Source organism: Apium graveolens, chromosome 4 (assembly GCF_009905375.1).
Source record: "Apium graveolens cultivar Ventura chromosome 4, ASM990537v1, whole genome shotgun sequence".
Taxonomy (NCBI): Eukaryota; Viridiplantae; Streptophyta; class Magnoliopsida; order Apiales; family Apiaceae; genus Apium; species Apium graveolens.
Genome location: NC_133650.1, coordinates 105,790,651 through 105,807,826, shown reverse-complemented (window position 1 = coordinate 105,807,826; position 17,176 = coordinate 105,790,651). Strand labels below are relative to the sequence as shown.

The 17,176-nt window shown below is 34.5% G+C and overlaps 1 protein-coding gene and 1 pseudogene across 1 annotated transcript; one reads left to right on the top strand and one right to left on the bottom strand.

The window, feature by feature from the left end:
* The first annotated feature begins 6,936 nt into the window (after positions 1-6,936).
* LOC141718825 (wall-associated receptor kinase 2-like) lies at positions 6,937-10,632 on the top strand (annotated as a pseudogene).
* A 1,921-nt stretch (positions 10,633-12,553) lies between these two features.
* On the bottom strand, positions 12,554-16,631 carry LOC141718764 (transmembrane ascorbate ferrireductase 2). The gene is made up of 4 exons (XM_074521149.1): positions 16,373-16,631; positions 16,132-16,180; positions 13,239-13,438; positions 12,554-13,119 (listed from the first exon to the last, which is right to left on the bottom strand). The coding sequence occupies exons 1-4, from the start codon at positions 16,514-16,516 to the stop codon at positions 12,814-12,816; spliced, it is 699 nt and encodes a 232-aa protein (XP_074377250.1). The 5' UTR covers positions 16,517-16,631; the 3' UTR covers positions 12,554-12,813.
* Between the last annotated feature and the right edge of the window lie 545 nt (positions 16,632-17,176).

The window sequence follows — 17,176 nt, the reverse complement described above, 5'->3', positions numbered from 1 at the left end:
ATCAGAATTTGAAGAGCCTGTTCTAGGTTCTGATGCTTCTTGAGATGTGGTTGTATCTTCAATATGCTCCCCCTGCACAGGTGCATTTTCCTTTGGCGTAGTTACCACGGTTTCAATAACATCAGAGTTTAACCCATCAGAGTTTGCAGTATCAGGATTTAGACTGTCAGGATTTAGACTGTCAGGATTTACAGAATCAGAATTTAAAACTTCATTCTCAAATCTCAGCTGATCATGATCATTAAAATCTTCAAGTCCTGTAATCTTCTTATCATCAAAAGAGACATTGATATATTCCATGACAACCCTTGTTCTTAAATTGTAGACTCTGAAGGCTTTTGTGGAAAGTGGATATCCAACAAAAATTCCTTCATCAGCTTTTAGATCAAATTTGGATAGCTGTTCAGGATGAGTCTTAAGAACAAAATACTTGCATCCAAATATATTAAAATACTTCAGATTTGGCTTCTTTTTCTTCACCATCTCATATGGTGTCTTTCCATGCTTGTTGATAAGTGTTGCATTCTGAGTAAAACAAGCAGTCTGCACAGCTTCAGCCCAAAAATAGGTTGGTAACTTTGCTTCATCAAGCATAGTTCGTGCAGCTTCAATAAGAGTTCTATTCTTTCTTTCAACAACTCCATTTTGCTGTGGAGTTCCAGGAGCAGAGAATTCCTGCTTAATTCCTTGGTTTTTGCAGAACTCTTCCATGATCAAATTCTTGAATTCAGTGCCATTATCACTTCTTATGATTTTCACATAGTCTTTAACCAATTTATCTAGTTGTTTGACATGATCAATCAAGATAGATGTTGTTTCACTTTTTGTGTGCAAGAAATACACCTACGCATATTTAGTGAACTCATCCACTATGACCATAGCATATTTCTTCTTTGCAATAGACATGACATTCACTGGACCAAATAGATCAACATGTAGTAGGTGATAAGGCTCAAGAATTGAAGATTTAGTCTTGCTCTTGAATGAAGATTTTCTTTGTTTTGCCTTTTGACAGGAATCACAAAGGCCATCAGGAGCAAATACTGATTTTGGCAGTCCTCTCACAAGATCTTTCTTGACAAGTTTATTTATATTGTTAAAATTTAAATGAGAGAGTTTCTTATGCCAATCCCAGCTTTCTTCAATTGATGCTCTGCTTAACAGACAGATTGCAGAACCATCAAAACTTGTTGAAAGCTTGGCTTCATAAATGTTACTATGCCTGTATCCTTTCAGAACAACTTTTCCTGTAGATTTGCTTACAACTTCACAGTGTTCTTCAAAGAAATCCACATGATAACCTTTGTCACAGATTTGACTAACACTTAGCAGATTGTGTTTAAGTCCTGAGGCTAGAGCTACTTTTTCAATGATGACATTCCCAAGATTGATATTGCCATATCCCAGAGTTTTTCCCATGTTGCCATCTCCATAAGAAACACCTGGGCCAGCTTTCTCCACAAAGTCTGATAGCAGGGCTTTATTTCCAGTCATAGGTCCTGAATATCCACTGTCCAAAACTAGGATATTTTTCCTGTTGCCCTGCAATCACAAAGACCACTAATGATTAGTTTTAAGGACCCAGACTTGCTTGGATCTTTGGCCTTATTAAGTTTGTTAACATTTGCAGCAGATTTAACATCAGAGTTTATGTTAAAAATTTTCTTATCATAATTTACAGTATCAGACTTTGCATCAGAACTTACACTAGAAGGAATAATGCTAACTTTCTTTAAAGAAGGTTTTATTTGATAATAATCATAATATAAACTATGATATTCCTTACAAGTATAACTGGAATGCCATAAACTACCACAATGAAAACAAGGATTTTGTGGCCTATATCTAACAGACTGACTCTTAACTCCTGATTTTGAAGATAAGGAGTTTATGTTTTTATTCTTCCTGCAAAAAGAAGCCAGATGGTTAGAATTTCCACAGTTATAACATTTCTTTCTAGGAGCATTAGGAACAGGCTTATAATCATTGCTTTTATTCACACCTTCCTTTCCATTCCTATTTTTCCTACGTGGCTTTACCTTGTTTACATTCTTAACATCTTTCAGCTTATGCTTAAGCTGCTTCTTTGTCATTAAGCCTAGTTAACTTCAGTTGGTTTATCCTGTTTTGGTTTGTCAGAAGTTAATTTCTCTTTAATTTCTGATTTATCAATATCAGACTTACAGCAACAAACTTAACACATTTACCTTTGGCTTTTGTTTAACAACTATAGGCTCAATTTCTACAGTTCCTTTATTATTCTTATCATCTCCATAACCTAAGCCCTCTTTCCAGTTTCCACTACTTAACAAATTCTGAGTTGTTCTTCCAGAGTTAGTCCAAGACCTGATAATCTCTCTTTCCTTTTCTAACTCAGTTTTTAGAGATTGATTCAATTTTAACACTTCATCTCTAACATAAAAAGCATCATCTCTTTCTTTCTGAGTTTGATGGAACATAACTAACTCCTTTTCTAAATAGTCATTCCTTTTCTTAAAAGCCAAATTTTCCGAAGTTAACCTTTCACATGTTAAATTTTGATCTCTATAACTAATGAACATGGTTTTAAGATATCTTCTCAACTCAGTAATATCATCAGTATGAAAAGTATAAGTTGTTTGAGGTACCTTTAACTCAGCAGCTTCAGAACTTCTATCAGCATTTGCCATCAAAGCATAGTTCACCTCACTTTCAGAATATGAAGTGTCTGTCCAGCTTTTCTTCTTTGTGACAAGTGCCTTGCCTTTGTCACCTTTTCCTTTCTTGTAGTCAGGAGATATGTGGCCTTTCTCACCACAATTGTAGCATTTAACATTTGAGTAATCTCCTCTGTCAGACTTTCCAGCTTTGCCTTCAGATTTTCTGAATCCCTTCTTATCAGAACTTTCACTTTTCCTGGAAAACTTCTTTCCCCTTCTGAATTTCCTGTAAGCTATCTTTGTGATACCCTTCACCATAAGAGTACACAATTTCATCATCTCTTCATCAGCATCCATCCCAGATAGACTTTCAGTTTCTGAATCCTCATCACTATCAGAACTTGATGACTCAGTATCAGACTTTGTGATGAGAGCATTTCCTTTGCCTTTCTTTGAGACAGCCACTTTAGGGGATTCCACCTCAGCCTTAAGAGCAACTGTCCTTGACTTTCTCCCATTCATCTTGCTTCTTTGTTCCATCTCAAGTTCATGAGTCTTGAGCATACCATAAATTTCATCGAGAGTAGTTTCATCAAGAGCATAGTTGTCTCTTATAGTAGTTGCCTTCAAGTCCCAACTTTCAGAAAGAGCTAAAAGGAATTTAAGATTAGTATCTTCAAGATCATATTTCTTATCCACCAGTGACAGATCATTCAAGAGTTTAATAAATTTGTCATATAAACCAGTTAATGACTCATCAGATTTTGAGTCAAAGTGCTCATACTCTTGAGTGAGTATAGTCTTCCTGTTCTTCTTAATGGAATCAGTTCCCTGACATCTTGTCTCCAGGGCATCCCATATCTCATTTGCATTCTTGCAGTTAATTACCCTGTTTGACATGACATTATCAATGATACTATGCAGCAAATGTCTTACCTTTGCATCATTTGCAATAGATGAGATATCTTCAGCTGTATATTCACTTTTCTCCTGTGGTACAGTCTATGCTGGCTGATCTGCAACTACAGCAGAGAGCTTGGTTGGCTTATGTGGTCCTTCATTAATTCTGTCAAGGTATTCTGGATCTGTAGCTTCCAGAAATATAGACATCCTCACCTTCCATATGGGATACTTAGAAGGTTTCAGTATGGGAACCCTAATAGTCTCATATCGATTATGGATTTGAGTCTTTGGAGTTTATTCAGTTTTGGTGGGCTTGGTTGGAGTTTGTGTTTTTTCAGACATGATTGTTTTTGGATCTTAAACTGTTTGTTTGTTAACAGATCTGCTCTGATACCACTTGTTAGGTCACACACACTGTAGAAGGGGGTTGAATACAGTATTTACTACAATCAAATCGAATATAAGAACTCAAGTAACAGAACATAGATTTTATTCAACACAATAAACTCTGTTACAAAGAACTGTTTTCTCTCAGTGATGAACAAATTATCACGAGAGCTGCTAAGGTTACAAAGAATAATATTTTCGATTAAGATAACACATATAGTGTAAACCCTATGCTGTGTTTATATACACACAGTTACAAGATAAGTTCTAATTGATATAGAATATAATTATGTATCCTAAAATATATCAATCAGTTATCTTTTCTTCCAAGTATTCTATTCTTCATAGAATTCTTCTCCATGCACATTTCTTTCTGTTTTAGTCTCGGTCTTCTTTCCTTTCAATCAGCCGCCTTCCTTATCTGAAAGTCTCCTTAAGTCCCGATATTATCTCCTAATAAATATCTTCTGATAACTTAAGTCCTGATATCTTAAGTCCTGACTTCAGTATAAGTACTGATTTCCAGTTAAGTCCTGGTTTGTCCTATTAGTTAAGATCTGAAAACTAAACACAAATCATCATTAGACATGATATCACAAATATATCCAACATGCCTATTGTGTGATCTCCTAAACATCTAAGTCTTCTTAATTAAGGTTTCATCTCTGCATTCGTTGGCCCAACTTAGTTCAAGCTTGAGCAACTTGTTTGGGTTGGGCAAAGCATAAGGACTGTTGCCTAAATTGGACGACCCTGCATTGATCAGTCTTGGTTATTTGTCTTCGGCCTTGGTTGAGCTACATTGAAGAGTGCTTGAATGCTTAGTAGATGCTGTCTTTGCTGAGTTTGGGTATGAACTACTTAGGCTGATTGTTGGATGGTTGTAGGCTGGATGGTTACTAATCCTCCTTTGAAGAACATGTGGGGCTACTCGAAAATTTGGCACCTCGGCCCAATTTCTGATCCTTGACTTCCTTAGTTTGTTTGGGTTCTCCATGATTTGAAAACAACATGATGCGCTTGCATGCTTAAGAGATGCTTTAGCCTTAGTCAAACTGTCAGCCCATGTTCTCTCGAGTTTTGGCCAACATCAACAATCGGGAAACTAGTATGCCAAGGAGATGCCTTGGATTTTGATTAACTGCTAGTTATTTCAAGCTGAAGAGGTTAGGATAGGTGCAGTCCAATTGTTCCTCTGCATAATTGTATTATTTTGCTAGGATTTCACCCCGGACTGATTTGTTGTCAATATTAGGTTTGTTTCTATTGTTCTAACCCCTGCGTGGGTTTGATTTCTAGATAGTCTTCCCTTGGTTCGCCAAGGTGCAGAGGGTGAATCCCTCAACTCCCTGTAATCCAATTTTATATTTATACAAACAACAAAATTAGCAAAAAAATATATATTATTCAAAATTATTTGAGTATTGAAAACAATCCGTGCATATCACGGGTTATAGGCCAGTACCTAATGAAATGAAGAATTGGACATCAAGAATACCGATACACGCGAGATTATACTCACTCCGTCCCCCAGAATTCTTTACACGAGGATGGGGGATCGACACGCACTTTAATACTTTTATTAAATGTAGTTGTATATTTTTTTTAAAAAAAATATTTTTAAAAAAATATACAACTAAATAAAAATATAATGTACAAATTTTTATGAAAAAAAGAAATTTTTTAAAAATGAATTAAAAAACTATACTTTATAATTATCTTAAAATATGTGTCGAATATATGAAAAAAAATATAAAGAAATTAAAAGAGGGAGGTAATAAATGTTACTCCCTCTGTCCCTCCCATTTGTTTACACTTTCCTTTTTTGGATGTCCCTTCCAATTGTTTACATTTCAAAACTTTCCAAAAATAGTAAGGTTTTTATAATTTTTAAAATAACTACATCTACTACTTCTCTCCACTATACCCACTTTATACATATAATATTAATCGGTCTCACTACTTTACTCACTTTTTTAACTTTCCTCCACTATTTTATCATATTTCTTAAACTCCGCGCCCCACCCAAATGTAAACATTTGGGAGGGACGGAGGGAGTACTATATTCACGCTGTGGGAGATGATTATATTGTCTATAAATAGGACGTCTCAGCTAGCCTCTAGCCCCATGTCCACAACTCTCTCTCTCATTAAGAATAAAAAGATTGACCCTATTGTTGTTTTCTTTTGCTATTATACTCCCTCCATCCCTAAAAACATTTTCTCTTCGTATTGGACACGTTTGTCGATGCGCACTTTTGATTGTTAATATATTTAATACCGTATTAGTATTAAATATAAAAATTTCATTGTATTAAAATACTCATAAATATGAATTCAACAAAATCACTCATGACTATGTTTGATCTTATAGATTAGAGGTAAATTAGTAGTCAATCGTTTACCACGAACAGTAATGAAAGTCAAAATGGGAAAAATAATATAGGACAGAGGGAGTATCTTTTTAATATTACCACAAGTCCTTAAATTATTAGTATCAGGGGTACGTAAATTTATAACAAAAATTAGTTTCATACAATGAGAAAAACTTTCAAGTAAAAGTTAGTTTCATCAAAAGCCGTCAGTGTTTGTAACATTGACCAAGGTTAGGTACTGCACCAGCAGTATTAATGTAGAGAGTACATTACGTAATTGATTCTTGGCCTAGCTCATGGTGTGATTGTAATATGATCTGTATAAATTCTGGGGCAAGTTCATCAAGACATTTAAGTACCCATGTCACTTGATTAAACGTTTAAAGTCAAATTCATGTGCAGTGTGGGTAATATTTTTCATCAAGGTGGAAACAAATCATCTCATGCAATGTTCTAACAGGACGTAATGGGTGTTAGTGTAACATACTAATACAGCTTTTTGTTCAAGACAAATAATTATCAAAGTGTCTATTAAAGCGCTTTTTACTTGGCTTCAAATCATCCATCTTTATACCTTTCAGTTAATCATCGATCCTTTCAGTTATTCATTTTTGTTACACACTCTAAAAACAATGCAGTTTCTCTTTTTCACCATGCTAGTGATGTTATCCGCGCCAGGCATCACCAAGGCCGGAACCATTGCTAAGCCAGGATGCCAGACTCAGTGTGGCAACGTAACAGTGCCATATCCATTTGGAATTGGAGTTGGCTCCGGTTGTTCCATTAACTCATCTCCCTGGTTTGATGTTACTTGTAACACTTCTTTCAACCCTCACAGGGCTTTCTTGCTTAAAACTGATTGTGAAATATCATTTTCTTATATGCGAATTCCCAACGTCATGGCCAGAAAGTGTTACACTCCAACCGGTGATTCAAACAATAGCTACAGCATCAGTGCAAATCTTTTGAATTCTCCTTTCACTTTCTCGTATTTAAATGATTTCACTGTGGTCGGTTGTGATGATCGAGCATTGATCACCAACCCTAAAAAAAGCATTACAGTAGTACTGGTTGCAGTTCCGAATGCATCAACGCTAAGGATGTTCTTAATTATGGTTGTTACGGGATTGGTTGTTGTCGAGTACTAATACCAAAAGGTCTAAAGTACTTCGAGGCTCAACTTGAATCAATAAGCAACCATACCAGGGTTTGGTCGTTTAACCGTTGTAGCTATGCTTTCTTGGCTGAAAAGGATAGATTTAAGTTTCGTGGTGCTTCAGATTTATCTGATCCTACATTTATTGAGAGGACAATCGATAGTGTTCCCGTATTACTTGACTGGGTACTTGGGAATCAAAGTTGTGATGGAGCACAAAAATCAAACGGGTATGCCTGTCAGTCAAATACCAACTGCATTAATTCAACCAATGATCTTCTAGGGTACACTTGTGAATGCCGTCAAGGTTTTCGAGGCAACCCATACCTAAGCCCAGGCTGCCAAGGTCAGTCTCCATTCAAAACATACTCAAAAACAGTACTGATATAATTATTTAGCACACTGTATCCTGATTGTGCCTGTTTAATTTGTTGTGATGCTCTCTTTGGTAGATGTCGATGAATGTGCTAATCCAAACAAAAAAAGGTGCGAGAAAATGTGCACCAATACTATTGGGGGTTATTACTGTTCTTGTCCGCACGGGTACTATGGCAATGGCAGAGTTAATAGCGAAGGTTGCATTGCTGTGAAATCCAAATTTCCAGCAATCAAGTTCTCACTAGGTAATATATATTTTTCCTCTGAAAATATTGTGTCATTGAAAAGATGTTCATGGTAATCGAACTTGAGACATTTCCGCCGTGAGATGTAATACCATGTTAAATTACTAGTTCTCCTAAAATCTTAAAATGTTAGGAGGACTTCCCAAAATCTAATATAATATTCCAACAGTTTAGAATTGCAACTCATTAAGGTTTAAGAACAAAGAAATGCACGGAAAATGTATTAATCTCTTCTTTGTGTACGATCTTGTTTGTAAAGTTAAAATAAAGTAGTAATGTGTGTGTCCTATACTTTGTCTGCAGCTATAGGATTTGGTTTATTGGCCTTAATAGTTGGAGCAAGTGTTTTGTATCTCACCATTAAAAGAAGAAAGCTCTTAAAGGAGAGGGAGAAGTTCTTTCACAGAAATGGTGGTCTGCTACTGACTGAACAAATTACTTCAAACAGTAGTTGAGTCCAGTCATCCCCACACATTTTCAAAGCTAAGGAACTGGAGAAAGCCACTAATAACTACGCAGCTGATAAAATTGTTGGACGCGGTGGTTATGGCACGGTGTATAGAGGAGTTTTATTAGATCTTCGTGTGGTTGCAATCAAAAAGTCCAAAATAATGGACCAGAGCCAGGTTGAGCTATTCATTAATGAGTTCATCATTCTCACAGAAATAAATCACAGACACGTGGTGAAGCTCTTAGGGTGTTGTTTAGAGACCGAAGTTCCATTGTTAGTCTATGAGTATGTCTCAAATGGAACTCTATTTCAACACATCCACAATAGCAGAGAAGTCGCATGGTTATCACTTGAAAATCGCTTAAGAATAGCCACAGAATCTGCTGGTCACTCGCATATCTTCACTCTGCAGCATCCATGCCTATTATCCACAGAGATGTCAAGTCTGCAAACATATTGTTAGACGAGAACTACAGCACCAAGATCTCAGATTTTGGAGCTTCCAGGCTTATAGCAATGGACATGACCCAGGTTACAACCCTTGTACAAGGGACATTAGGCTACCTGGATCCAGAGTACTTTCAGACAAGCCATTTGTCAGATAAAAGTTGTTGTAAAACCTTAGAGAAAAAAAGACACCTACATTTTTTTTGCAGAGAACTTGTACTGTTATATTTCTTGTTATTTCTTTTATTCTTCTAAAACTAAGGTAAACTAGCCATTATATAGGTTTTACAAACATATTAAAACTAACTATTACTAAAACTAACCACTACTAAATAATGGGTAAATTACATGTTCATAATTTACTCCATAACTCCACTACCCCACTACTAAACAATTCTAAAATAATATTTTTCTCTAATAATTAATCTATTGCTAAATATCTAATAATTAAATAAACAAATAATTAATAACTAAATTTAATATTATTTCAACATTCACCCCATAATCTTAAATTTACTAAGCACTTTCTCTTCGACTGTGATGCACTTCTCACCACCATCAATTTTGATGCACTTTCTCATCAAAAACACTTTGTAGCACTTCTCTCCAAAAACACTTTGGAGCACTTTCTCTCCAAAAACACTTTGGAGTGGTTCTCCCTCGATCAATTGTGTCATCCTTTCTTCATCAAAATGATATCTACAATTCTTTGCCAGATGCCCATATTTTTTGCATTTGTAGATGCCCTGGAAAATATTAAGGATAATATATATATGTATATGTGTATTTTTATAAGAGTTTTATAAGCGCGGGATCATATGGCTCTTATACCATGTTGGAAAAATTTAGAGAAAAAAGAAGACACCTACATTTTGCAGAGAACTTGTACTGCTATATTTCTTGTTATTTCTTTTCTTCTTCTAAAACTCAAATTAAACTAGCCATTATATAGGCTTTACAAACATATTAAAACTAACTATTACTAAAACTAACCACTACTAATTAATGGGTAAATTACATGTCCATAATTTACTCCATAACTCCACTACCCCACTACTAAACAATTCTAAAATAATATTTTTCTCTAATAATTAATCTATTGCTAAATATCTAATAATTAAATAAACAAATAATTAATAACTAAATTTAAGATTATTCCAACAAAAGTGATGTTTACAGCTTTGGTGCAGCTGAGCTATTTACCGGGAGAAAGCCACTTTTATTGGAAGGTCCTGCAGACGAGAAGAATCTTGCAACCTTTTTCATTACTTCAGTAAAGGAGAATCGGTTGTTGCAGATTCTCGAGCCTGGAGTGGTGAGGGAAGGGAGTTCAGACCAACTAGAAGCATTGGGTGAACTGGTCAAGAACTGTCTCAGCTTGAGGGGTGAAGAAAGGCCTTCCATGAAAGAAGTTGCAATTCAGTTGGAAGGTATAAGAAAGTACACCCAACATTCTCGTGTTGATGATAATCAACATGAAGAAGAGGCATCCACGAGTCATGGAGCTGGACAATCATCTCATCTTTATGGCTTCTCAATAGATCCTTGGGATTTCTCTGGAAAAGATAGCATGGATTAAATAAACATTTATTTTGCACTGCAAATGGTAGTCTGTGTTGGATGTTGGAACAAATATAAAAAAAATTGAGTATATATATTTATTTTAGTTTGTGTAACTGGTAGTAGATTTTTTTTATTAATTTTCATAATTTACTTTTTCCGCTAGGAAAAATAAAATTCAGAGTAATTTTATTAAAGAAGATGCAGATGCAATCAAAGCAATGCATATTCCCAGCGTATAGCATCAGATAGAATGGTGTGGACAAATGCAAATAATGGTATTTATACAGCTAAAGGAGGTTATCATTTCTGGTTTGAATCCAAGTTTGGAATAATGTGCTTCAGCAATGTACGGGTTGGAAGAAACCTACCTCCAAAGGTTAAAGTGTTTGTTTGGCGATTCTGTAGATATGTTATCCCAGTACGCACGAGATTAAGTTCCAGCTCCAAGTCACTTGTCCTATGTGTACGAATGATGATGAACATGTCACATTTATTTTTTGAATGCAGATTTGCTGTGGGATGCTGGAAGTATGTGAGACTCACATATGAGCGAAGCCAACCAAAGCTTGCCCAGGATTGGTTACTGCAAAAACTTAGTTCTGTAGGTACTGAGGAGCTGATTACAATTTTTGTGGTCATATGGGGTATCTGGTACTGGAGAAATAAAAAGGTATGGGATGGCAAAACAGTCACAGCAGAGGTTGCCATGGACAATAGCTTTCAGATATACCACCAGAACCAAAGTGGAAACCACCAGTACAAGGGGCTTTTAAAATTAATGTCAATGCCTCGGTTTTTCCAGGTGCCAAAACTTTTTCGATAGGGATGGTACTAAGGAATCACGAGGGCAAATTCATGGCAGCCAGAAACCATAAATTCTCATGAGAGGTATCAGCTTTTGAAGCTGAAGCTGTTGGTGTACGCGAGGCCTTATCATGGATCAAAGAAATGCAAGACAGGATGATGATATAACAGTAGAGTCGGATTCTCAGCTGCCAAAGTATGAACTATTTGGAGATTGGAGAGATCATCGAGAGTTGTAAACAGCTTCAAGGTAGTTTACATTAATGTTAGATTGTATTTATCCCGAAAAATGCTAATAAGGTAGCACATAAAATTGCTAAAATCCCTTAATAAATTCTTCTAATTTATTCACGTCTTCTCTTAAGTGTTTGTTGAAGGCTCTTTCCTACGATTGTTTGATTTAATGAAGTAAATCAGTTCAAAAAAAAAAACTATCAAGTGATTACTTCAGAAATTGATATTACAACAAAATATAACAATCTGAAAAATATTGTAATAAAGTGTATACTAGTTTATTGCCACATATGACAGCATATGCATCTTCGTAAAAAGAAATCAATATTACTCTAGATCTCTAAGTTTATAATGTAAGTAAATGCTTAAATGCAAGTTCAAACTTTGAATCTCTTATGGTGGTGTGTTAATTTCGCATCAGAAGAAAAACCTTTAGCTTCCGGAGGAATTATTTGCCTATTTATTAATCCTATTTTCAAGTCTACAGCTATGATGTAGCACCTTCAATTATGTTGGGAATATCATAACAAATAATGGGGTTGGTAGGAGCCAATTACAAAATTTGATTTTTTTTGTAGTATGCAAGAGTTGCTCATTATATATCCGTGTTTTTTCTGATCACATCTTCACATCCCTTCCTCAGTGCTGCTGCTTGATGATACCTCTCCTGACAAATACAAGACCATACAAGAAGACACCAGTCGAAATGTTGTAGATCCCAATCTTACTAGGTTAAAATGTTGCAATATAAGTTTTACCCCAGATATCAAACTTTCATCCCTAGTGAAGACACAGAAACAGAAACAGAAACATACGTGGAGAAATATCCTTTGGAGCTGTTCTAAGTTTTCCGTTGAAAACCCAACTCTGTGAAGAGTGTGTAGTCTCCCCAGGGTCCAGGCAACAATTTTGTTACATTTAGACATCCTTTTCATTTATGCTTGCATTTCTTCCCATTTGGAACTCGGTCAAATTAAAATTGTTGCAAGTGCATTGATTAATATTTTTACAAGAAACTGAGAATCAACTAAATCTGCTTCGTTGGAATTAAAGTTAGATCAGATAGAAGCTAAACCCAACTTCAAAAAAAATGCTGACAACACCAAAAAAAAGATTATACAGTAATTTTCAGTGACAATAATAGCTATGGAGCTGTATACCTGGATCCATAATCTTGAGTTTGACGATACAGAATCATTTGCAACCATTATGTCTAGCTTCCTCCTGCAACCTATTCTGTTGACCCTCTAAGAATTTCTCCTTTGCCATTTCCAGGAGAAATAATTGCAAGAATAACAAAACCACCCAAAGCAATTAACAAGATGCCCAAAGAATTCACTAATATTGCCTCTGAAGAGTAGCGTGATATGATATGGTTGGTCTGAAGAAATGTTGCTTTTTCTAGTATCCCAGTAGCACAAGTAGCAACAGCAAGGGCATAGATGTAAACCCCGAAGAATAAATGCCAAGGAAGAAGGGATGATCTGCTATTTCTTGAACCACCTGGGTACCAGAAGGTTGCAAACCCAGCTGCCCACTGCGCGAAAGAAAATATTTGCACGGTATCAGAAAATTTAAGAATTTAGGAATTTCCCTGATTTGCATATTGCAGAGAGGAAGAAAATGCAGTAGGAATTTTAAGTATTAAGAGAAGACCTGGATGCTAAACAAGAAAACACAAAGTAAGCCCAGCCACGAGTGCAAGCTGTAGAAATTATCAATACCCTTATCATTGTGGAACTTTATAGCAGCCCATACACCAATCAAGCTCAAAAAGAAAGCTAGGAATTGTAATGTAAGATGAACTAATTTCTTAAAGCTTTTTGTTCCTGAAACCGTCTTGTATGCTAGCATTGCTGCATTTAGGTTGGGAAGTAAAAGTTAGTTACAAGAGCCTCAGCTAAAAAAATACCTTCAGTAAACCAAACTGACATGAAAACGGGAATGGTGGTTGGAAAACCAGCCTAAGATGAAAACAATAATATTGGTTAGAAATGCCTGACGAGCAAAGCAACAACAAAGTCAAAGTGCAATATACACAATATAGATCGCTACACGCCTATGTACACACAAATGAGGTGATCCTATTAACAAACTTACCATTCTGCCGAAAAGGTTGAAAGACTAAGCTAGACCACAGTTGATGCAAAGACACAACTCTACAAGCCCGTAAAAGCAACATCCGTTTCAAATTGAGTTTTAAGACAACAAGTAAAATATATCAAAACTGAGGAACAAAATAAATCACATAGAGTCATAAGAACTCTTTGCCCAACATTCTACGGATGAAGCCCAAATTTGAGTCAATTCACCTGATTGTACAGAATACAAGATTTTTTACGGTAAAAAATCAAATTGATCACTCATTTCATCCAAATGTATCAAATAGGTCATTACTTTCCAGCTTGACTCAATTTGGCTACCAAACTGAAAATGGGTTAAATATCAAGTAGGTCACTTACTGCGTCCAAATGTTTCAAGTGAGTCACTGGTTACAAAACTGACTCAAATGAGTCACTCATTTAAATATTTATATCAAAAATATCACTCTATCATTAGTCGAAATTCTTAAAAATATTATATATTGAGTTTCACACATTTTTTATGAATGATATTACATCCAAATGAAAGATTCTGAGTTCTAGTATTTTAGATAATATTTTTAAATTTTTTAAAATTTATTTACTATTTATTTTTATTTAAATCAAATAATACAATCAAAAAATTAAAAATAAATAGTTGATAAAATTTTAAAAATCTAACAATATTATCTAAAATAGTAGAACTCGTAACCTTTCATTTCGATGTAATATCATTAACAAAAAATATGGAAAACTCGATATATAATATTTTTAAGAATTTCGACTAACAATAGAGTGATATTTTTGATATAAATATTTAAATGAGTGACTCATTTGAGTCAGTTTTGTAACCAATGACTCACTTGATACATTTGGATGCAGTAAGTGACCTACTTGATATTTAACCCAACTGAAAATTGGTATCAATTTACTTATTTAAAAGTTAAGATTTTGTATTGATTTAGTCATCGGGAGATGATTTATTTGTTTAAAATTAATGATCAAATTGAGCAAACTGGAAAGTATGACATACTTGATATATTTGGACGAAACGAGTGACCGACTTGATATTTTTCCCGATTTTTTACACGATCAAGCATTGCTACTCGTAAGGCATCTCACACAAAGCTTTATCCTCAATTTTAAAACTTAAAAACTAATTTTGCCAATCTGACATTAAACTGGAAAATTAATCAATTATATAGAACTTCCACAAATTATCCAACTGCATTTTATTCCCACGGTATAGGGTTAAATATCAAGTAGGTGACTGACTGCGTACAAAAAACTCAAGTAAATCACTCATTGCAAATTTGATTCAAAATGATCATCAATTAACTTAATTTGATCATTCCGTTAAAGTTGAAAACTAAAATTAGCCAAAATCGAGATATGTTAACACATGAGAGTAGGGGTCGTTCTGGGCTTCAATATGGTTATTAAGACTTGTTTTTTGACTCACAAAATCATGATGAAATCTCGTTTTTAATCTTAAAATTTTGAAAATAACACAAGTTGGGAGAATCAATGCCAGATTTCATCATGATTCTGTGAGGCAGATAGAAAGTTTTAGTGATCATATTGAAGCCCAAAACGAGCTCTACCATCCTATGTTACCATTTTTCAATTTTGGGTAATTTCAAGTTTTGATTTTATAAAAATGATCAAATTAAGTTACTTAATGATCACTTTGAGTCAAATTTGCAATGAGTGACCTACTTAAGTTATTTGGACGCAATCAGTCACCTACTTGATGTTTAAGCCCCACGGTATATGGTGGTTATAGATGAACAGGTACACACTGATAGAAATATTATACTAACTAAGTATATTACCACGGTATATGGTGGTTATAGATGAACAGGTACACTCATTCAGTACACACTGATAGAAATATTATAATAACTACGTATATTACCACTTATCAATTAGAAAAAGATAATGTACTATATGCACAAAATACTCTATATATAGAGCATATCACATAGAACATAATTTTGAATATGTTGAATTTCATATATTAGTTAAGGAATGTTTTTCGAGTAACAAACTTTCATATCAAATGCTAAAAGAGATGATGAATGCAGTAGTGTAAGTGTGATCAAATGACCTTTTACATGCTTATGTCAATCACGAAAGATGGATTACATTTGTCAACAGGATTCTCTTAGCAATTAAGAACTGGTCAGAACGAAGCAAAGTAAATCTGTAAGTTGAATTTCTTAATAAAGCCGATAATGGTACATCTACGAACATCTTCAAATCACTATGGCTTTCTTAAAAAAAGGCAACCGAGCCATTAAAATACATTCAAGATCATACAAACAGATACGATATAAAAAATTTCAACAAATTTAAATACTCATAATTTTACCACCGCATCAACAGAATACAGTATAAGCATTGACACAACATTTCAGAAACTTGAAATCAATAAGAACGCCAAAAAGAGTTTTGAAACATTATACCTTCGCCATTCAAGAACACGAGGCTAATCACCATTAAAACCGGATGGACCTGCATAAACATCGACATTAAGAGTGATCAGCAATAATAGAATTAAGCTAATTAAAAACAATAAAATTAAGTTAGAGTATTTAAAATTGGAAGGCTTGAAATTGAAAGTACTATAAGTTAATATCTTTTTAAAATTAATAATGAAATTAAAAAAAAAAAAAGTATACAAAGCATAAAGAGGAGACTTATTACATTAAAGATGAGATCTTTGTTATCGGAGATGAGAGCGATGCCACCACGAAAGTGTAGAGTCCACGTTAAAAGCAGCGCCGACACAGATATTCCGACGAGTCTTATGATTGTCATGATCGGAAATCTCACCACCGGTGCCCCCATTTTTTGACTTGAACAGATTATTATGCAATGCCGATTATGTGCTTAATTAACAGATTGAGTTTGAGGGAATCGTATTACTCTCGTCTCTGAGTCTCTGATTACTATAATTTTAAAATGGTGTCATTTTTTTTTACTAATCATATTTATACGACTAGATCCAAATTTGGGGAATGAGCGACATCGAAAACGACAAAATAAATTTTATCAAATATAATTTTTTTAAAAATATTTTCGAATTTGAAAATTTTAAGATGCGAAGCTTTTTTATATCTTATTATTTTATTTTACTCCAAAACAAAAGAATACATATTTTATTTTAGTTGGTTTAATTATTTTTTATTTTTATTTATTTTATCTTGATTATTTGTATAAATATTTTTTAGCTCGGATAAATAGTTTTAGTATTTTGTTTTATTCCGACGCCGTTAATGGACGAATTTAGTTGATAATAAATTCAGAAGGATACTAAAATTGTAGTAGTGATTAATGATTTTGAAGAGCGTAGGCTATTGATATTAGAATTGGGGTTTTGTGTTTGGTGATATTAGGATTAGGGTTTTGCGTTCGGTGATGGCTGAGATCGTATGGATTATCAAATTTGCAATTAATATCGAATGTCGAATGTCAAATTCTTTCTTTTTTGCAAGGGTTCGTTCATCA

Excerpts from the sequence above, each read along its gene's own strand:
- LOC141718764 (XM_074521149.1), bottom strand. The coding sequence starts at position 16,516 with ATGGGGGCACCGGTGGTGAGATTTCCGATCATGACAATCATAAGACTC. Across the intron at positions 16,181-16,372 it reads ACAAAGATCTCATCTTTAAT|GTCCATCCGGTTTTAATGGT; the intron begins GTAATAAGTCTC and ends ATGTTTATGCAG. Across the intron at positions 13,439-16,131 it reads CGTGTTCTTGAATGGCGAAG|CAATGCTAGCATACAAGACG; the intron begins GTATAATGTTTC and ends ACCTAAATGCAG.